This window comes from Leucoraja erinacea, chromosome 34, assembly GCF_028641065.1.
Source record: "Leucoraja erinacea ecotype New England chromosome 34, Leri_hhj_1, whole genome shotgun sequence".
Taxonomy (NCBI): domain Eukaryota; kingdom Metazoa; phylum Chordata; class Chondrichthyes; order Rajiformes; family Rajidae; genus Leucoraja; species Leucoraja erinaceus.
In genome coordinates this window covers 7027790-7050602 of record NC_073410.1, presented here as the reverse complement: position 1 = coordinate 7050602, position 22813 = coordinate 7027790, and the positions used below count along the sequence as shown (strand labels likewise).

General features: G+C 44.5%; 1 protein-coding gene across 2 annotated transcripts in view; it reads left to right on the top strand.

The window, feature by feature from the left end:
• Positions 1-22813, top strand: part of cdh23 (cadherin-related 23) — a 533293-nt gene that overhangs the window by 10485 nt on the left and 499995 nt on the right. For both annotated transcript variants that reach the window (XM_055661759.1, XM_055661758.1), the window contains exons 2-3: positions 10003-10088; positions 16176-16256. In XM_055661759.1, the coding sequence (XP_055517734.1) occupies positions 10025-10088; positions 16176-16256 (145 nt within the window). In that variant the 5' untranslated portion in view covers positions 10003-10024. The remainder of the gene's footprint in view (positions 1-10002; positions 10089-16175; positions 16257-22813) is intronic.

Here is a 22813-nt window from a genome sequence, read left to right as displayed (position 1 = left end):
CCCGTGACCTGTGTAGGTTTTCACCGGGAGCTCTGGATTTTTGCCCGCACCCCAAAGATGTACTGGTTTGTTGGCTAATTTGCTTGGTAAAATTGTAAGTTGTCCCTAGTGTGTGTTGGGTAGTGTTAGGGTAGGGGGGTCGCTGGTCGGAGCGGACTCGGTGGGCTGACAGGCCTGATTCCACGCTGTATCTAAACTAACCTAACCTAAATTAAAATGACCATATTAAGCATTGGTGTGAATGTGGCAGCTATATCACCCTTCAGTATGATGGCAGACTGCAGTAACTAAGCCGGTGGATCTCAGCAGGAATCCAATCTAGCCTTAAATATTCATCAGCAGACGGTCCAAGATTCAATTAGATTCTGTTCATTCAGGGCCTGGATTGAGAATGTTTCACTGTGTGTATCTGAATGTGGTGCCTTGGCATGATGTTCTGCTGATGCACAATTATGTGGTACCTTACCCTTTGAAACATCTTGTGCATTATAAGTCCATAAGTCATAGGAGCACAATCAGGCCATTTGGCCCATCGAGTCGACTCTGCCATTTAATGGTGGCTGATCTTTCTCTCTCAACCCCATTCTCCTACCTTCTCCCCATAACCTTTGACACCTGTCATAATCCAAGAATCTGTCACTGTCCACCTTATGCACATTGAATTCTGAAGCGTGTGTGTGTGTATCTATCTATCTATCTATATGATATTAAAACTGTGGCTGGCTGGTTGTGTGTGTTTCTGCCTGACTTGTGGGTGCCAGCCTTTGATTTGTTGCTACGCCAACACCAGACCTACAAACGCCCAGATTTTTTCCATTTTGGTAGAGATTTCACTTTTCATTCCAAGTATCCACTCCTGATTAAATTTCGTCATATTTATGTACACATTTTTAATAAAATCCTTCTCGCCCCCCCCCCACTCACTCATTTTGTCGCCTCCTGCTGGCCAGCGACAATAACGGCTGCTGGCGCCCGCACCTCGCCTCAAAGACGCCATTTAAAAACAGCCGCACTGCTGAGTCCTCAACGGCTTGAGTTGGAGGACCACGTCTCCCGTGGGGGCTACGGGTGGGGAACGGCTGCGTTGGGGGAGCAGACCCAACGGATCTGCACTTGGTCTAGTATATAAATAAAAAGATTTGACACATTAACCCTGCCAGGAACAATGTTATTGATGCCTGGGTTATTGGTATCTCAGAGAAGAGTGTAGATAAAGCATTAGTGACATAATTCATTTATAAACAGCGCCGGGACCTTGAACAGGGCAGTAGGAATTACTGGATAAAAAAGACCAGTGTAAAGCGCGAGTGACTTCTGCTAACTTGACATTTGGTCAATACTGTAATGGATTTGTTGACTAATAGCAATCAATCTCTCTCAATTTAACCTCCATTTAATATCTCATCTAAAAGGCAATACCTCCAGCAAAGAATGCAAACCCTGTCAATACCAATACCAGAGAGCAGCACTGCTGGTGTTAATGCTTTGTGAAAATTATTTAATTTTCCTTTCAACATGCTGCTTCCTTTACATTTCCCGCAGGCCTCACTGCTTCACTGGCTTTGGTGACGGGAGGATCCAACGACTTTCTATTCTGCTCATTTAATAGCAAAGTTTTGGCTTTGATGATGAATTTGCCACAATTGCCAGCACGCTCCACCTCCAATAACCCGGCCCCACGGGACTTTAGTGCCAGGCTCGCAGAGTTTCTGGGCTCTTGGATGTTGCTCAATCTCATAAGGTCATAAGTGATAGGAGTAGAATTAGGCCATTCGGCCCATCAAGTCTACTCTGGCATTCAATCATGGCTGATCTATCTCTCCCCCCTATAACCCCATTCTCCTGCCTTCTTCCCATAACACCCATACTAATCAATAATTTATCTAACTCTGCCATACCACATGGCCTTCTGTGACAAAGAATTCCACAGATTCACCAATCTCTGATTAAAGACATTTCTCCTCATCTCCTTCCTAAAAGAATGCCCTTTAATTCTTCGGGTTTGACCTCTAGTCCTAGAGGTTTCAGTTTAGTTTATTGTCACGTGTACTGAGATTCAGTGAAAAGCTTTTTTTGTTGCGCCCTATCCAGTCAGCAGAAAGGCAATACATGATTGCAAACGAACCATTTACAGTGCATAGATTCATGATGAGGGAATAATGTTTAGTGCAAGGTAAAGCCAGCAAAGTCAAGTCAAGTTTATTTGTCCACATACACATACGAGATGTGCAGTGAAAGTGGCAATGCTCGCGGACCTTTGTGCAAAAGACAAACAACAAAACAACCAAACAAATTATAAACACCATCATAACACACATATTCTTTTACATAATAAATAATGGAAGGAAAAAAGTTCAGTAGAGTTAGTCCCTGGTGAGATAGGCGTTTACAGTCTGAATTGCCTCTGGGAAAAAACTCCTTCTCAACCTCTCCGTTCTCACCGCATGGCAACGGAGGCTACACTCGGAGGATAGGGATAGTCCGAGGGTCATTAAAAGGTCATCAGGGATAGTCCGAGGGTCATTAAAGAGGAAGATAGTAGTTCAGCACTGCTCTCTGGTTGTGGTAGGATGATTCAGTTGCTGATAACAACTGGGAAGAACCTGGTAGTGTGCGTTTTCACACCTATAAGTTTTGCTTAATGGGAGAGGAGATGAGGAACTCTTATAATCTTATTAATATCACTGCACATTTTGTATTGTCAAATCAAGTCAATGTTTAAGAAAGAACTGCAGATGCTCGAGAAATCGAAGGTAGACAAAAATGCTGGAGAAACTCAGTGGGTGAGGCAGCATCTATGGAGCGATGGAATAGGCGACGTTTCGGGTCGAGACTCTTCTTCAGACGTGCAGTGAATGTAGTAAACAAGGTGCTTTTAGAGGGATCCCATGGAAATTGGACCTGGTGAGTTTAGAAGGAATTCCACAGCAAAGGGAACTGATGCTTGCAGGGCCATCCCATGGATATGGGATCCAGTGCTTTTAGAGGGATCCCATTGAAATGGGACCTGGTGCTTTTGGAGGAATCCCATAGAGATGGGATAGGGTCAACTTAGGGGATCCTATGGTAATGGGAGCTGGCGTTTTCAGAGGGGTCTTGTGGAAATGACCTGGCACTTTTAGAATGATCCCATGGAATTGGGACCTGTTGAGTTTCGAGTGTTTTCCATGGGAATGGGATCTAGTGCCTTTCGATGGATCCCAGGGAAACGGGTGCTGGTGAGTTTGGAATAATGATGCTTTTCGCGGGATCACAAGGAAGCTGGTCCTGGTGAGTTTCAGCGCCAATCTGGCAACTTATCAGATCAAGCTGAACCCTTGGTCCGGTTCCAATCCTGGCAGCACACTGGCACGTGACTGAGATTCCCCATCAATTGGATAGTCGATCACAGGTCCATTGTCTGACCTGTGGACTGCTCATGCATACGAGTGTAGGTTTGGGAGTTTGGTGGGAAGGATTTGCGGGCATCTTCTCCCATGAGGGAACACCTTTTGTGCAATATTGATGCATCTTGCAGCAGAATCTAATTGATTCAGTTAAATGCCCTTGCTCGCCTGTGTTATTAAATTCATTCAGACAGGCTGGGGAGGCATTTTTTGGTACCGGTACAATGATGGATTTTTTGAAGCAGGCAGGGACCACGGACTTGTCCAGGGAGAGGTTGAATAATGTAGTGAGCACTGCGTAGCACAGGACTTGAGTACTCGCTCCGAGATGCCATCGGGGCCTGCAGCTTTTCTCGTGTTCACCCGTGTCAGAGCCCTCCTCACGTCGTGCTCGGACAGTGAGAATGTGTGCACATTCCTCCCTTCAGCTTCGGTAGCCAGCCCACTGTCGGTATTGTCGATAGTCGACAGACCTGGAGTGGTGTTGCCCCTCTCGAAACGAGAGAAACGGTTAAGCTACTAATAACTGGATGTAACGCTGACTGTTCGCAGGTGGGAAAATCAGCTGCCATACAATATTGAATAATGTGTAGGAAGGAACTGCAGATGCTGGTTTATACCAAAGATAGACACAAAAATGCTGGAGTAACCCAGCGGGACAGGCAGCATCACTGGAGAGAAGGGATGGGTGACATTTCGGGTCGAGACCCTTCTTCAGAATATAAGCTCAGAGAATCGGCAACACAAAACTCATCGAGCTGCTACCCTGACCTGCATTTTGATTCCTTCCAATATTGTGAATAGGATTTTGTATTAGGCACCTTGTTATAGTTTGTAAAAGAATGCTTGCATTTCCAATGCACTGTTCACAAAGTCCGAGCAATCCAACTGCTTTGTGGCCAATTATGTGCCTTCTCAAGTGAACTGATAGCGGGTAAAATGGAGTAACTGCGCACATTGTGAGCTCTCTATCGTAGTGATGTCATAGTTACCTGCTGCAGTGTTGAGGAATAAATACTTTGCTCAACATGGGAGGAGTGGCACCGTGGTGCAGCGATAGAGTTGTTGCCTTACAGCACCTACACACCGGTTCGATCCTGACTACGGGTGCTGTCTGTACGGAGTTTGTATGTTCTTCCTGTGACCATTTAAATAAAATGTATATATGTGTGTGTACATATGTATATATGTGTGTGTGTGTGTATATATATTATATGTGTATATGTGTGTGCATATATATATGTTCACACACACACACACACTCTCTCACGCACACACTCGCACGCACTCACACACTCACACACTCACACACACACACACTCTCACACTCTCACACACACATTCTCCTCCCACATTCTTCCAAAAACTTCAGTCTGAAGAAGGGTTTCAGGCCGAAACGTCGCCTATTTCCTTCGCTCCATAGATGCTGCTGCACCCGCTGAGTTTCTCCAGCAATTTTGTGTACCTTCTTCCAAAAACGTCAGTTTTGTAGGTTAATTGGCTTCTGTAAATTGCCCCTGTTGTGTAGGATAAAACTAGTATATGTATGACCGCAGGCTGGCGTGGATTTGGTGTGCAGAAGGGCTTGTTTTTGCTCTGTATCTTTAAACTAAACTACTGTGTGTGTGTGTGCCAAAAAAATATTGCGTTTTGATTTGCCGCTCCTTGGTGCTGCACAGCACCTTACTGATGCTGAAATTCCTGCAAGGTTGTGAAATTGTGGTCAACACAATGACAACTTGTTTTTCTCCAGAAATGCTGCTTGACCCACTGAGTTACTCCAGCACTTTGTGTCTATCACTGGGATGCACCAGCATCTGCAGTTCCATTCGATGCATGCGCAGAACCTAAATCAGGTACCACGAAAACCTAAATTTAAATCGGGTGGAGAGAGCAAAATAAAGGAAGTGAAACCAAGTCTGGATAAAAATAGAAAAAAGTGTGTATTTAAAGGAGGAGCAGTGGTGTGGGTCTTGAGTTCTGCATAGTTATGATGAGGTTTCATCTCTGCAACTGAGCAACGTATTGTAGAAATGCAGGTTTCTTTCCAAATCGCCTTTTTGAGTTTAGTGAGACGGCTTAGAAAGGCCCTTTGGCCCACTAAGTCCAAGCCGACCATACATAGATCACCCTTTCAAACCAGTTCTATGTTATCCCACTTTCTCGCCCACTCTCTGCACACGAGGGCCAATTTTACAGGCCAATTAGCCCACAAACCCGCACACCTTTAGAATGTGAAACCCACGCAACCACGGGGAGAACGTGCAAACTCCACACCGATAGCACCCGAGGTCATGATTGAACCAGGGTCTCTGGCACCAAGGCAATAGCTTAACGAGGTGTGCAAGTCTCTGCAAGTACCCACTCTCAAATATCTGGGATAGAACTGAAGGATTTGCGATCATTTTTGACATTCTTTTTTCACATAAGTTGTGGGGCAGCACAGTGGTCCCTCATCCTAAAGACATGCAGATTTACAGGTCAATTGTAGGCGGCATGTTGGCGCAGCGGAAGAGACTCTCTGCCTTACAGCGACAATGACCCGGGTTCAATACTAACTACGGGTCTGTACGCTGCCTGTACGGAGTTTGTACATTCTCCCTGTGACCTGCTTGTCTTTTTTCCAGGTGTTCCGATTTCCTCCCAAGGTCCAAAGACAGACAAAGTTGTAGGCTCATTGGTTTGGTAAAATGTTTTAATTGTCCCTAGTGTGTGTAGGATAGTCTTAGTGTGCGGGGATCGCTGGTCGGCGCGGACTCGGTGGGATGTAGGGCCTGTTTCCTTGCTGCATCTCTAAACTATACCAGACTGAACTCTGTAAATTGCTCCTCGTCTGTAGGGAGTGGATGAGAAAGTAGAGAGGGGATAGCATAGAATTAATGTGAATGGCCAGCATGGACTCGATGGGAGAATTCATCTTTCAGGCAAGTTACCATACTGTAACTCTCAACAAAACTAAACCAACTGTAAACTCTGGGTGATAATATTCATTGGTTCCTTCAGAAAATATTGGGGAAATTGGAAAATACCTTGTGTTACAGGTCACATTTTAATCATGATGTAAATTACGGAGTCTTCAAACATTTCATCTGGTTCACTAAACTGCAATGGCAAGCTGTTAAATGCAGATTAAAATAAATAACGAGAGCTTGCTCCTGACAAATGAGTCTTCTGTTTAAAGCTTTGTTGCCAGAGTGTTCAATAACTCTGTGCTTCAATGAGATGCTTCCAATGCACAGCACCAGGAGTTGTACATGAGAACGGACAAGGAAGATGGACTCTGAGTCGCTTCCAAGATGGCGCCCAACGCAGGCGACGATTTGCGTAGTAGCCAATGAAGCAGATTTACATATTACAGTCGCTTCACACTCTTGCATCACTATACATTAAATGGCTCGCTTGTAATCATGTATTGCCTCTGCTGACTGGATAGCACACGAGAAAAGCTTTTCACTTCACCTCAGTACACCTCAGATTCAGATTCAATTTTAATTGTCATTGTCAGTGTACAGTACAGAGACAACGAAATGCATTAAAATACGGTTTCTTCGAAATGCAATTATTGCGTTTGAGCAGATCTACCTTTAATTGGAGTTAATGCATTATTTATGGGGCTACCACCATTTTGAATTTCGATGGAGCTCAAGACTTGAACCCACAACCTACTAATCCTGGGCCGAGGGTACAGCCCACTGAGCCATAGGGTCTACACGTGACAATAAACTAAACTGAATTGCCAAAGATGGAGGAGGGGTGTATTTTGGGATTGATTTCTGGATCTGCATCTCTGTAAAACATCAGCATTCCCAAGTGAAGAGATCATGTTAAGCGGAAAGAGTTGCCTTGAAATTATTGGCGTTCAAAGGAAATATGGTGGAGTTCCTCATGAAGATGTGAGATTCTGAGGGGTCTTGATGTGATAGCTGCCAAGACAATGTGCTCTAGGTGGATGGATGGACGTTGAAATCTACAGAACTCTAGCTGACTGTTTCAGAATAAGGGGTGTCCGATGTTGACGTATGTAGAAGAAGTTGTTCTGTAGGTCGTGAACCTTATGGATTTTCTTTCTTGGGCTGGCGAGTCTGCAGCATTGAAAGTGTTCAATGGCTCAGTTGTGTTTAGTCTACAGTGGATTTGAGAGCAACAGTGAATGATGAGGAAGGGGAAGCTGAGAACATGATCAGAGAGAATGATGTTGTCGCTGCATCACTGTGTTGACTTAACACCGAATTGGAATTATGGTGTTGAAGATGGAGCTATAGTCAATGACATGGAGTCTCGTGGGTGTTGATGTATTCCAGATGTGATCCAGATGTTCCAGGAAAACGCGCACCTCCAGATTCAGAGACCGTTTCTTCCCAGCTGTTATCAGGCAACTGAACCATCCTATCAATAAGACCAGGATGATGCTATCTGCCTTGGAGCTGTTGCAACTGTAGGCAGATTAGTGGATCAAGGCTGCATTGGAGGCTAGAGCTGATGACAGCCGTGACCTATCTTTCGTAGCATTTCACGATGGTGGCTGTCGGAGGCCTTTGAGGCGTGCTAACTTGCTGTTACTTAGCAGCAGAGCACCAGTGGTCATCTTAAAGACTCAAAATGCTCGGACATCTCAGCGGGTCGGGCAGTATCTCTGGAGAAAAGGAATAGGTGACGTCTTGGGACGAGACCATATTGGACCCGAAACTTCTCCTCTTCCTTTTCGCCAGAGGTGCTACCAGACACGCTGAGTTACTCCAGCATTTTGCGTCTACCTTTGGTGTAAACCGGCATCTGCAGTTCCTTCCAACACACCGTGGTCATCTTAAAGCAGGTTGGAATCTCAGACTAGCACGGGGAGAGGTTAAACATGTCCACAAATACTCCTGCCAGCTGATCCGTGCAACTTCTGAGGACATGACCAGTGACTCCATCCACCCAGACCTGGTGCTTTCCGACGGTTGACCTCAGGAAGGCCAATCAGTGATGGTGACCATGGATGGAGGTGCACTCGTTGAGGTGGGTGACATCAATCCCTCTGTTCATAGTCGTGGTCATAGGGTGATAATGTGGAAACGGGCCCTTCTGCCCAACTTGCCCACACCGGCCAACATGTCCCAGCTACACTAGTCCCACCTGCCAGCATTTGGTCCATATCCCTCCAAACCTGTCCTGTCCTGTCCATGTACCTGTCCAAATGCTTCTTAGACATTGGGATAGTCCCTGCCTCAACTACCCCCTCGTGCTGCTTGTTCCATACATCCATCCATCCTCTTTTGTGTGAAAAAATTATGTCCCACTTAGCACTATTGTTTCAAGTATTGATTTATTCTTAGAAACCATAAGGAATGTATAATATATTTCAATTCGATCTAATTAAAGCTAAGAGATTACTGAAAACCACGAGTAGAATGATTGGCGTGCAATTTTCTGTTTAAATTGGAAGATCAGTATGTTTAATACCAATTAGAAGAGCTAAGTACTACCCCACTAAATCAAATAAGGTAGTTCGTGATTTTTTTGGGCTAACGCAGGAAGTTGAACAAGGTTTTAAATTAGATGGGTCTTCATCACATAACTTACATGGCCCCATTTGTAATGTATTGTATATCCATATTGTATCATGTATTATTTTGTCTGCTTTCATTCTGAATGTGTGGTTGTTGTTGGCTCCTGGACATCTGAATTTCCCTGAGGGGATCAATAAAGTATTTATTTATTATTATTTATATGATGAGGCAAGAAACAGCTGGTATCTCGAGCAGAACATAAAGTGCTGAAGAAACTCAGCAGGTCAGGCAGCATCTGTGGAGGGAATGGACAGATGACGTTGTAGGTGCTGCCCGACCTGCTGAAATCCTCCAGCACTTTGTGGTAAGCTCCATTTATGCACCTGCCTCTTGGGCTTGGCTTCATATCCCTGCAGTTGGCCCACTCCCCTGGGCTAATATTTAATAATTGATATTTATTGGATACATTTTGCCTGATGGGTGTTCTCTCACTCCCTTCAGGCAAGAGGGACACAATTGTGAAAATGTGCACCTCCAGATTCAGAGACAGTTTCTTCCCAGCTGTTATCAGTCAACTATCAACAACTAGAGAGCGGTCCTGAGCTACCATCCCCCTCGTTGGAGACCCTCAGACTATTGTTATTCAATCTTTACTGGACTTTATCTTGCAGTAAACGTTATTCCCTTTATCATGTATCTGTACACTGTGGACGGCCTGATTGTGATAGTTTATAGTCTTTCCGTTGACTGGTTAGCACCAACTGGGTACACGTGACAATGAACTAAATGAAACTAAGGTACACACAAATGCTGGAGAAACTCAGCGGGTGCAGCAGCATCTATGGAGCGAAGGAAATAGGCAACGTTTCGGGCTGAAACCCTTCTTCAGACTGATGAGGGGTGGCGGGGAGAAGAAAGGAAAAAGGAGGAGGAGGAGGCGGAGGGATGGGAGGAGACAGCCCGAGGACTGAGGAAGGGGAGGAGACAGCTAGGGCTAACAAAATTGGGAGAATTCAATGTTCATGCATTTTTGTGTGCCTTCGATTTTCCAGCATCGGCAGTTCCTTCTTAAACACTAAATTAAACTAAGATGAGTTTTAATCCTTTTTTCTCTGTCTGTCCACCAGGTAATGGCAACAGCAGTCCAAAATGAAGTCTGGTCCACTTCCTTGTGTGTTTGGCTCATTGCTGTTCCTCCAGTCTTTATCACTGGGTAAGTATTGTCACTGAGAGTGTTTGTGTCATCGGAACGTTGAGGATAAGGTTGAGCAAGTAATTGCCAGCCAAATCATCCGAAACCTTGCACATTGTGTGTCGCTGTCAGGTTGTTTCATTGAGGTTTAATGCAGCAAAGTCAACCGGGAATAACTGTTGAATGAAAAGCAATGGATGTACACTGTAGATCGCGAGTGACAAGATCTCTGTGTTAGTTGCCGTTCAGTGTTATTCTGTGCTGATGTCGCTAGCAACGGCAATATATATTCCCTATATTCCTCAATGGTTCTGAACCGTGGAGGCAGTTGTTGGTCCGGTGTCGATCCGTGAATCCTGGTAAAGATTGCAGATGTCTAATGGAGGATGACTCGACCACTATGTCAGCTCCTCTGTCCAACCCTGACCGACACCTGAATCTGAGTCTTCCACGTTACTACAGGCCAGCCTCCCTCGATTAACTCTTTGTCAAGTGTTATGTTTATCATTATTCTTTTTACTCTTTTATTTATGTTTTATTTTTGGAGTTTTTAAAAAAAAAAACAATAAAAAGATTTTAAAAGAAAAAATGGGATCAGTAAAGCATTGTAAAGCGGAGATCCTGCAAAGATCTCCTGTCCCTGCCAAAGTTGTACCAATTGTTATTTCTGTCGCTGTTTACTAAAAAAATAAAATGCTGGAAGCACTTGGTGGGTCAGGCAGCATCTGTAGAAAGAGAAATAGGGATTACGTTTAGAATTGTGAATCTCTTTCTGTAGATGCTGCCTAACATGCTGAGTGTTTTCACCAGTTTTTGATTTGTATGGAGACCTGTTGAGGCTCCTGGTTAAGCGATGCTTCAATCCTAAAATTGACTCCCCTGTGTTCATATCCTGCCAGGGTTAGTCTTCCTTCAATCACCTGTCTGTATAATCTCGGCTTGTCACACTGTGATCTCCAAATTCTCTCTTTACAGCATCCAATCCAACCCCAAATTCAGTTGCTCCAGTACCCGATGAAGAGATTTCTGCTGCCAAAATCCAAAGATCTCTAGTTTCCTCCCTCATCTCCCCCCACCGCTCCCCACATGCCTGTCATAGAAACATAGAAAATAGGTGCAGAAGTAGGCCATTCGACCCTTCGAGCCTGCACTGCCATTCAATATGATCATGGCTGATCATCCAACTCAGTATCCTGTACCTGCCTTCTCTCCATACCCCCTAATCCCTTTAGCCACAAGGGGCACATCTAACTCCCTCTTAAATATAGCCAATGAACTGGCCTCAACTACCTTCTGTGGCAGAGAATTCTGAAATATAGCCAATATTTCTGAATTCAGAAATATAGCCAATGAACTGGCCTCAATTACCTTCTGTGGCAGAGAATTCCAGAGATTCGCCACTCTCTGTGTGAATTTTTTTTTTTTCTCATCGTGGTCCTAAAAGATTTCCCCCTTATCCTTAAACTGTGACCCCTTGTTTTGGACTTCCCCAACATCGGGAACAATCTTCCTGCATCTAGCCTGTCCAACCCCTTTAAGAATTTTGTAAGTTTCTATAAGATTCTGTCCCTTGCCTCCTTTAAGCTGAACCTTGTAAACCCATGGTGTCGGAAGGAACTGCAGATGTTAGTGTGTACTGGAGATAGACACAACATACTGGAGTAACTCGGAGGGTCGGGCAGCATCTTTGGAGAAATAGAATGTGTGACGTTTTGGGACGATATGTCTGAGGTAGGGTTCCGACACCCTATTCTTTTTCTCCAGAGATGCTGCCGCCCCGTAGAGTCACTCCAACATTTTGTGTCTGTCTTTGGTGTAAACCAGCATCTGCAGTTCCTTCCTCCCCCAGATGAATTAATCACCCATGGTTTTGTTTAGAGACGATCAAAAACTGCCAACGTGGGAATGGTCAGCAAATCGCTCCGAGAGAGAGAACGAACAATTCAGGTCGAAGATCCATCATCATTTGACGAAGGAATTGATCATCTGCCTGAGCTTCCCCTTGCGTAACTTGGCTGAAATTTGTTTGATGAAAGCTCCAGTGAGCAGGTTGGGCTCAATTAAAATATCTGTGGAATTGAAAGTCCAGCAGAATTATGGAACCGATACAACAGTGATCACACTCAACAGGACCCAGTTTTGCTGTAGAACTGGGTATTCCCTAGAGCTTTCATGTTGGTTCTCCACAACTTCCCAATTAGTTTTTTTTTGTTGTAATTTTATTGACCTATTCATAAGAGACATCAGTTTCTGTTTAACATCTTCTTTTATCCATTTGAACATGTCTCCTTTCATTTCAGAGTTTGTGACCAAATTCTGAAGTGAAGACTATGCTCTGAAGTAACCTTCACCCTTTTTACAAAGTGTGTGTGTTAAGCTGTAGTGGGTAGGGGGTCGGGCATGGATGATGGGGGCTGGAGGATCCGGGGAGTGGCATGGGCAAGTGGATGGGAAAACTGGGAGGATGGGGGAAACACATGTAGGGGAGCTGACCTAAAATTGGAAGATCCGCCGTTCTTGTCTTTGGATTGTAGACTACACGTGGAATATGATGTGTCGTTCCTTTAGTTTGTGTTGACCTTCACCTTGGCATTGGAGAAGGTCAAGGATGGACTGGTTGGCATGGGAATAGGAGAGTGGGTTTTCTCTAGGTGCTCTGGTTTCCTCCCACACTCCAAAGACGTACAGGTTTGTAAGTTAATTGGCTTGGTATAATTGTAAATTGTCCCTAGTGTGTGTGTGTGTGTGTGTGTAGGATAGTGTTAGTGTGTGTGGGGATCGGTCGACCGAAGGGCACTGTATCTCTAAACTAAACTTTAGATATCTGCAAATTGCCAAGTGGGACTCCCAAGGCTAAAGCTCAGGGACTCAAATGTAGTGAATCTCTCCACCTGAGGACTAAACTTTATTGCCATAGAGGGAGTGCAGAGACGGTTCACCAGACTGATTCCTGGGATGTCAGGACTGTCTTATGAAGAAAGACTGGATAGACTTGGTTTATACTCTCTAGAATTTAGAAGATTGAGAGGGGATCTTATAGAAACTTACAAAATTCTTAAGGGGTTGGACAGGCTAGATGCAGGAAGATTGTTTCCGATGTTAGGGAAGTCCAGGACAAGGGGTCACAGCTTGATCAAAGTCGAGATGAGAAGAACTTTTTAGCTGGTGCACTCTCTGCCACTTGTGCCTATTGCTAATTTAAGAGGGAGTTAGATGTGGCCCTGGTGGCTAAGGGGATCAGGGGGTATGGAGAGAAGGCAGGTACGGGATACTGAGTTGGATGATCAGCCATGATCATATTGAATGGCAGTGCAGGCTCGAAGGGCCGAATGGCCTACTCCTGCACCTAATTTCTATGTTTCTATGTTTCTACCTCCTACGATCTGGTCACACTGATCAAAGTGAGCTAGTAGCTTGCAGACTTGTGCTAAACGTATCTCTGTTCTCGCTGTCTTGGACTGGGAAATGCTCTCTCCCATTGTTGCAAAAGCTGAGAAGTTGCCCCATACGTGTGGCCACAAAGCGAGTGCATCTTAAAACGCATGCCGGCACTCTGCTCCTTGCTCACTGTTGAACACTTTAAGGGCTGATGGCTGATAGCTTGAAAAATCATTAGTATTCAATCAAGTGAAAAGAAGCGTAATTATATAGTGATGGTTCGGTGAACTGAGTTGTATTGAGTGGCAGGGGTCAAAAGTTATTTTCTACATTACTGATCCCTTAACAGTATTTTATATGGGAAGCTGTAAACTGCATAATATAGTATCAACATATAAGTACATTTTTGCATTCAATTGTGATGTTGATGGTATATTTTACATTTCCGTGGTCTTTTATTTTGTTTTGAATTTAAATGAGGTTACCCAGTCCCAACATTGTTCGGTGTGGTGTTGAGAACATTTGGCAGATTTAACATATTTAAGAGTTGTCCTGAAATGGGCCCTTCAGGCTCAGTGAGTTTAGGCCATCCACCATGCATCAATCTTGATTGATTAATCCAGCACTGACCCCATTTTCTTCCCCCTATATGCCTATCGCCTCATCCCAGAGTCTACCATTCACTGCATGTGAATGCATTCTACAATTCATTACTTGGAGTGACCAATTAGCCTACACATCCAGAGCAGAGGTGGAGCGGAGCCTTGATGGAAGGATATACAATTATGGGAGACATAGATAGTCAGAACCACACGGGTCTCAGAGGTTATGGGGAGAAGGCAGGAGAATGGTGCTAGGAGGGAGAGATGGATCAGCCATGATTGAATGGTGGAGTAGGCGATGGGCCGAGTGGCCTAGTTCTGTTCCAATCACGTATAATCTTATGACAGAGTCCGCACCCGACACACTAGCACTTTCCTACACACCTGGGACAATTTACTATATATTTTTCACTGGTCAACTAACCTGCAAACCTGCACGTCTTTGGTGTGTGGGAGGAAACCAGAGCACCCACATGGTCACCAGGAGAACGTGCAAACTCCGTACAGTCAGAATCGAACCCTGGTCTCTGTCACTGTAAGGCAGCGACTCTACCAATGCCACCCCAAAGCACATGTGCACCCACACATAGGGCCTCTTAGTAGACAGTGCAGTGCCGCAGAGCTCAAGATACTGTCCTTGGGTTAAACATTCAGACCAAGGCTCACTCCCCATCATTGCATGCCTGCAACAGAGCACAACCATTCTCCTGCTGCATGTTCATCGGCCAGTGTCGAGTTGGCTGCCTTATTTCCTACAAATGGGGCTCAGTGATCGCCTTTTCATTTGATTTGCTCATGGGATGCAAATGTCACTGGCAGCGTTGACATTTTGGTATCTTCCCCTCGTTGTCACCAGGCGGTGGATGGAGAGTGTTGTTTACATACAACATTAGTGGGTCTAGACCGAAAATAGACACAAAAAGCCAGAGTAACTCAATGGGACAGGCAGCATCTCTGGAGAGAAGGAATAGGTGACGTTTCGGGTCTTCAGACTGATGAAGGGTCTCGACCTGAAACGTCACCCATTCCTTCCCACCAGAGATGCTGCCTGTCCCGCTGAGTTACTCCAGCTTTTTGTGTCTATCATCAGTTTAAACCAGCATCTGCGGTTCCTTCCTACACATTAGTGGGTCAAGGCCAAAGTGAGTCAGGAGATCGGGCATCTTACCTGGTGGACGTTGTAACAACAACACATCACGTTCAGCAGTCCCGTAGTGTTGTAATGGAGACAAGCTAATTTTTTTTGGGTTCCAGATTAATTTGAGCTTTGAATTCAGCAGCTGCTGTGGTTGAATATGAACTCATCCCTGGATCAATGGTCCAGAACTTTAGCTGACAGTCCAGTACCTTAACCACAATATTCACTGTAAGGTTCTTTGGGATTTTAAGAAATTATGAAAGACACTACATGAATACAGCCCCCCCACCGCCCTCGTTGTCCAACTAGTTTCACTGTCTCCTGGTTCATTTTACTGTTTGCACGCCTCGTTGTCACCTCAGCCAACACTGAAGCATTCCATACTTCCTTGATCATCGTCTGTGAAATGCATTTGCACCTAGGGTGATTGCCTGTACGGGGGGGGTTGGTGATTGGCAGTCTCCCGTTGTTGAGTGTGACCGAAAGAAGCTGTTCCTCGACCTGGTGCTCCAGTCCCCTGTAGTGTCCGTAGGATATTGTTTGTGAGAGCAGTCCTTGGCGTGCGCGCCCTCCGCAGACAGCGCTTGCTTTGGACAGACTCAATGGAGGGTTCACCCTCTGCAATGCCTTGGGACAGAGCCTACTGTGATGCAGTTGGTCTCGATGGTGCAGCGGTAGAAGTTCTTGGGCCTGTTCCCGCGCTGTATCTTTAAACTACAAACTAAACACCACAGCACCACCCGAGTTCTGACTCGATACACCGACGTGACCACATGCTCAGCTCTTTGGTAAGCACCAGTTGGTTGGTTATAATGGGTGAGCTGAAATAAGGAGTTACATAGATATTCTACCTTTCTAAGAACAAAGTGAGGCTTGAGTTGTAATCGATTAGATACAATCAATCTTACAAACTAATTGTGTTTCCAAAACAAGGCTCTGCAGAAGATCCACGCCAGTTGATAATGAATGTTATTGTTTGTTTGTTTACAGGTCTGGCTTACAACCAACTACCTTACTTCCTGAATTACTACTTTGATCAATATTTTTTAGTCTATGAAAATGTTTCTGTCGGTGAGTATTTGATGCCTTTTAAAGACTTTTTTGTTAAACCAATGTTGTGATGTGGTTTGAAAATGTTACGCTGAGGAAGTGTTGTCCACTTGCTGGGACTGTCCTCCAGGTGTTTGTGGAGGTCCCTGCGGCCCCATTAAATGTGGGAGCGGAGGATAAACCACGTTCCATCCAACATTCCTCATCCCAAAGATGAATGATGTAGCATCTAAACCTGTCTATTTGTGGCTACTGAATCTATTCCTGTTCTGTAGAAACCTATTGTGAAGTGTGCATGGTTACGACTGAGTGAGAAAGAGATCAAGGGCCCGAGATGAACAGAAAAACCTTCATATCCTGAATGCAAAAAATGGAGCTGAGCATTTCCCATTTAACGCAGATCCGAGCAGTCAGTGCAAAATGAAGGAACAGATTGTGGAAGTTATTTATTGGTCGTGCCTGCTATGTTGGCTTGATGTTTGGACTTTAATGCCCATTTTTGCAGTCAATGGAGAAGCACAGTGTCCAGTGGAAGCTGAGGAACAGATTGAAGGGAGGCAGTGAGAATTATAACTCGAGTAACTCTGATTAGAGCAGTAATGAGATTGAATCGAGGCATGGGGAACAATACTGATTGGAACTGTGCAAAATGTATGGGAATGCAAAGAAGCAAAAACTGAAAAGCAATTTGTTTCCACGACCAATATATAATTCAGGTTGGATGTTTTTTTTTCCTTAATCGATTTAATAAGCTATTGATCATTACAAGGAAATAAATAAAAGAGGAAAATGCTGGAAATGTTCGTCAGATCATGCAAGATAAATGCAGTTAATGACCTTTCTGTCATCAAAGCCGTCTGACACAAGTATTCTCACCATTTAGACAAACACAAAATGCTGGAGTAACTCAGCGGGGCAGGCAGCATCTCTGGAGAGAATGAATGGGTGACGTTTCGGGTCGAGACCCTTCTTCAGACGCGGAACGTCACCCACTCCTTCTCTCCAGAGATGCTGCCTGTTCAGCTGAGTTACTCCAGCATTTTGGCTCTCTTTGGTTCCTTCTGACACATTATTCTCAGCATTTTCTGTGTTTACTTCAACTTTCCACCACCTGCTTTGTCTTTTGATTGCAACCAAAGAATTTGGCTCCGATTCTGCAAAGCAAACTGATTCTGCTGCTGTAACTTGCAAGTGGGTACAGGGTTTGTTGAAGTCTCCGTTGGGGAACAAGTGTAATTTAGCAGTAGTCCGAATGGAGAAATGTTGATGGCCCAAAGGATTTGTTTCCTTATCAAATGCCTGGTTGGTAGAGAGGGAATCATGATATGTCCTCACCAGCACAGTGTCCCAGTGTGATACAGTGAAAGACCTGTCCCCACTGGTATATCATACACCAGTGTTACAGTGACTCACATGTCCCCACCAATACTGTACCCCAGTGTTATGCAATGACAGACCTATCCCCACCAGTACTCTACACCAGTTATACAGTGAGAGATGGTTGGACCCACTGCAGAGTTCTGGTTTTCAGTGATTTTTCCGCATACATCTACCGGTTTTGTGGGGCAAAATACATGAACGTGGGTTAATATTCCAACAAGAAATTTATTGTTAAACTACTTGGAACCTGATGTGTGATAATTGTGATTGAGTACTTAAGAGAATCATTGGTCAATCTTGGGTAATGAGCTTGTCCTATTGACAAACCTCTGAAGTATGTAACTAGTACAGATAAACGCCAGGCTAGAGAACTCCCAATGCAGGTAGGTTGAATGAATATTCAATGTTTATATAATAATGTATTGCACGAGAACATTGTACCGGGCAACTGTGCATGGAATTTTTTATCTGCGTTAACCGTTCCAGAGGAGAAGGCGAGGTCAAGTGCTGGGTGTGGTGTGAAAGTGTTGGGTGTGGTGTTGGACATTCTCTCACGCTTGATGCTGGGGACACACGTGGTTTCTCTTTAATTACGGTGCCGCAGCGGTAGAGTTACTGCCTTACAGCCCCAGAGTCCCGAGTTCAATCCTGACTCTGGCCGCTGTTTGTACGGAGTTTGTACGTTCTCCTCGTGACCTGTGTGGGTTTTCTCCGGGCGCTCCGGTTTCCTCCCGCACTCCAAAGATGTTCAGGTTTGTAGGCTAATTGGCGTGGTATAAATATAAATTGTCCCTAGTGTGTGTAGGATAGGGCAAGTGTGCGCGGATTGCTGGTCGGTGCGGACTCGCTGGGCCGAAGGGCCTGTTTCCGTACCATATCTCTAAAGTAAAGTAAGTATCTGATCTGAGGGAAAGAATTAAGAGAACAACAGATTAGAATTTCTAGTTAATAACCCAGGAAAGGCTTGGATAGGGAGTTGCCTGGGTGAAAGGCACACTTTAAACAATGGGAAATATGTAGCATGAGTAAAATGTATTTTGTAAGTATAGAGAAAGCTGTCGAGACTTTTAGTGGAAGATATTTAATGGTATAGGCGCTGGAGGGCAGACACTTGTCTCATTAAGGATAGATGTTTAAAAAGGCAAATACAAGCTGAAAGATGGCACATTGAAAGAATATTAAATTTGATTTGGTAGGATGTGTTGGGATGTGTTTGGAATATTTTTTTGAGTAGATTATTATAAAAAACAGTGAATGTTGGTTTTTTGGGTATTTGCAGTTGAGGGAATTAACATATGAAAATAATCTTGAGAATTTGAGTTGTTTTTAAATTGTAACCAAGATTAAAGCCAAATAACGAAGGGCTCTGTGTGTGCTTCCAGCACCTGATAGGATGAGAGGGCAAAGGATAATTGTCAATAATTAAAAATAAAATAAATTGATATTTTGTGTAAGTTGGGTGGAATGTGGAATTCCAACAAAGATTGAGATTATATCTTCCAGGCAAACTTGGAAATGTGATTGGACCCTATCTTTGGATCCAGTCTGTCACTTCCCATCACATGTTAACTCAGCTGGAATTGATGCATCTTATTCATTCTGTTTCTGGCTATTTTTTCCTTTATCAGTATTCCTCCTGCCTTTATTTTGATTTTAAGTGTTGCCTTTGAGCAATGTCTTGACCCAGTGAGATCATCGATGCAAGGCAAGAGATAGTTGCAAGACTGAAGAAGGGTCTCGAGCCAAAACGTCACCCATTCCTTCTCTCCAGAGATGCTGCCTGTCCCGCTGAGTTACTCCAGCTTTTTGTGCCAAAGAGCAGGCTCAATACCTCTCTTGCTTCCAGTCTGATGGTAGTGGAATGGCAACCCATTCAAGAGACCTGAACACTGCGGTTGAGGTGGTTGCAGCAGGAATGCTGAAATGCAAAGGAAATGTGGAAAACACTCATCAGCATCGACGGGAAAATAGGTGGTTGTTGTGGAGGAAGGAACTGCTGATGCTGGTTTAAACTGAAGATAGACACAAGCTGGAGTAACTCAGCGAGTCAGACAGCATCCTTGGAGAAATGGAATAGGTGATGTTTTGGGTTGAGACCCTAATTCAGACTGAGAGTCAGGGGAAAGGGAAACTAAAGATTTGGACGTTGATATCGAGAGATGTACAGCAGAACAAATGAATGACAGATATGTAGAAAAGTAACATTGATGAAGGAAACGGGCCATTGTTAGCTGTGGGCTAGGTGAAAATGAGTAACACATTGCAAACAATAGTTACTGTTTTGAGTTTGCATATTGTTGATGTGTGGTACCTTGCAAGCTGGAGGAACAAGAATTGAACCTTGGCACGTTGTGGTTTCAGGACTAAGTATAGACTTCTCAACTTTGGGTAACTTGTTCTGTCCATCTGCAACAGAGCTGGTCATTTCTACCCATCTTTTTCTGGGGCTATTTGTTTTCCCCTCTCTCTCTCTCTGGCCTACTGGGCATGTCCTGACACTACGCTGTTTGCTGAAAGAGTTTAGTCTCATTGTAGCTACCGGGCTACATCATTCTACCCGCTAATTCTACCCGCATAAAACCACGTGGCGCAGGAAGAAACCGGAGATGGTGGTTTATGGGCCTGTCCTGCTTGGGCGTTAGTACACAAACTTAAAGCACACCTAATTTACGTGTCACGACGCATGATGCGCGCATGGTGCTTGGTGACGTAGGCAGTGACGCAAAGAGCAGGAGTAAACGGGTCCTTTTCACAATGGCAGGCAGTGACTAGTGGGGTACCGCAAGGCTCAGTGCTGGGACCCCAGATATTTACAATATATATTAATGATCTGGATGAGGGAATTGAAGGCAATATCTCCAAGTTTGCAAATGACACTAAGCTGGGGGGCAGTGTTAGCTGTGAGGAGGATGCTAGGAGACTGCAAGGTGACTTGGATAGGCTGGGTGAGTGGGCAAATGTTTGGCAGATGCAGTATAATGTGGATAAATGTGAGGTTATCCATTTTGGTGGCAAAAACGGGAAAGCAGACTATTATCTAAATGGTGGGCCGATTGCTGGAAAGAGGGGGAGATGCAGCGAGACCTGGGTGTCATGGTACACCAGTCAATGAAGGTAGGCATGCAGGTGCAGCAGGCAGTAAAGAAAGAGATTGGTAGGTTAGCTTTCATAGCAAAAGGATTAGAGTATAGGAGCAAGGAGGTTCTACTGCAGTTGTACAGGGTCTTGGTGAGACCACAACTGGAGTATTGCGTACAGTTTTGGTCTCCAAATCTGAGGAAGGACATTATTGCCATAGAGGGAGTGCAGAGACGGTTCACCAGACTGATTTCTGGGATGTCAGGACTGTCAATGTGACACTAAGACTGGATAGACTTGGTTTATACTCTCTAGAATTTAGGAGATTGAGAGGGGATCTTATAGAAACTTACAAAATTCTTAAGGGGTTGGACAGGCTAGATGCAGGAAGATTGTTCCCGATGTTAGGGAAGTCCAGGACAAGGGGTCACAGCTTAAGGATAAGGGGGAATCCTTCAAAACCGAGATGAGAAGAACTTTTTTCACACAGAGAGTGGTGAATCTCTGGAACTCTCTGCCACAGAGGGTAGTTGAGGCCACAGTTCATTGGCTATGTTTAAGAGGGAGTTAGATGTGGCCCTTGTGGCTAAGGGGATCAGGGGATATGGAGAGAAGGCAGGTACAGGATACAGAGTTGGATGATCAGCCATGATCATATTGAATGGCGGTGCAGGCTCGAAGGGCCGAATGGCCTACTCCTGCACCTATTTTCTATGTTTCTATGTTTATTGGCCTGTCCCACGGGCGTCATTTGCGCCTCATTTAAACTACCTCATTTACGCGTCACGACGCATGATGCGCGCATGGTGCTTGGTGACGTAGGCAGTGACGCACGTTTGCGCGCGACGCCCCAGGATTTTGGGATGTACAAAATCATCGCACGCCATCTGCGTGACATGCAAATGACACCCAAGTGGGACAGGCCCTTTACACAAATAGTTAGTTTACAGATAGACTCAAAATGCCGGAGTAACTCAGCGGGTCAGGCAGCATCTCTGGGGGAAAAGGAATAGGTATGTATTTATTTTCTCTAGAGATGCTGCCTGACCCACTGAGTTACCCCTGCAATTTGTGTCTTCATTCATTGAGCCTCTCCCTACCTGAGACATTTCCTTTGTTCTACCTGTTCCTACCCATCTTCTCTGTGGCTGAAATAAACTTTTTTTCCTCTCCCTTTCCCATTTCTGACGAAAGATCTCGGACCTAAAACGCTAACTCTGTTTCTCTTCGCATCTATGCTGCCGGAACTGCTGAATTTTTCCAGCATTTTCAGTTTTATTTTAAAATTTCAGATGTCCAGCATCTGCATTTAAAAAAAAAAAAAAAAAAAAATCATTTACGATCAGAGTGCTGTCATGTTATAGAGATACAAGATGAAGCAATAAACTGAGCCATTGGATCCTATGTGGGTGAGCACGCAAGAACATCATCGCACTGATTCAAAGACATCCCTATTTCAGGGCCAATCATTTATCTTTCAATTGACACTATCACGAGATCTGCCCCATAAATCGTCTCTGGTTTGAAGTGTGGATGAATGACTGAATGGTAAAGCTGATGGGAGATTGCTGTGTCTCCGATACTGCAGCAATGATTACACTTGAGAAATATATTTTGCCTGTCTCGTGTTCAGAGACTGAATTGTAGTGAATAACACAAGGGTTCTTTTATATCCAGACTGGATTGCTTCCATGTGAAAGCGAGAGTGAATTAGGAGACGATTCATGCAAGATAGTAAACATTTACTGGGTCCATGATCTGTAGAACATTTTTATGCAGAACCGATTAAATGCTTAGTTGGGGTTGTCTTTAATGTGGCACACAATGCTTTTGTACCATTTGTAATTCATTTGTCTTGGAGAATATGTATTAAATGACATTAGTGTATGGCCATGAAGCCATAATTGATTTTTAGGCTTCAAGTGGCTACATACTGACTTAGAGTGGCACGGTGGCACAGCGGTAGAGTTGCTGCCTATTGCCCCTGTTCCATTTAGGAAACCTGAACGTAAACTTCTGGAAACTTTGCACCCCACCCAAGGTTTCCGTGCGGTTCCCGGAGGTTTTTGTCAGTCTCCCTACCTGCTTCCACTACCTGCAACCTCTGGCAACCACCTGCA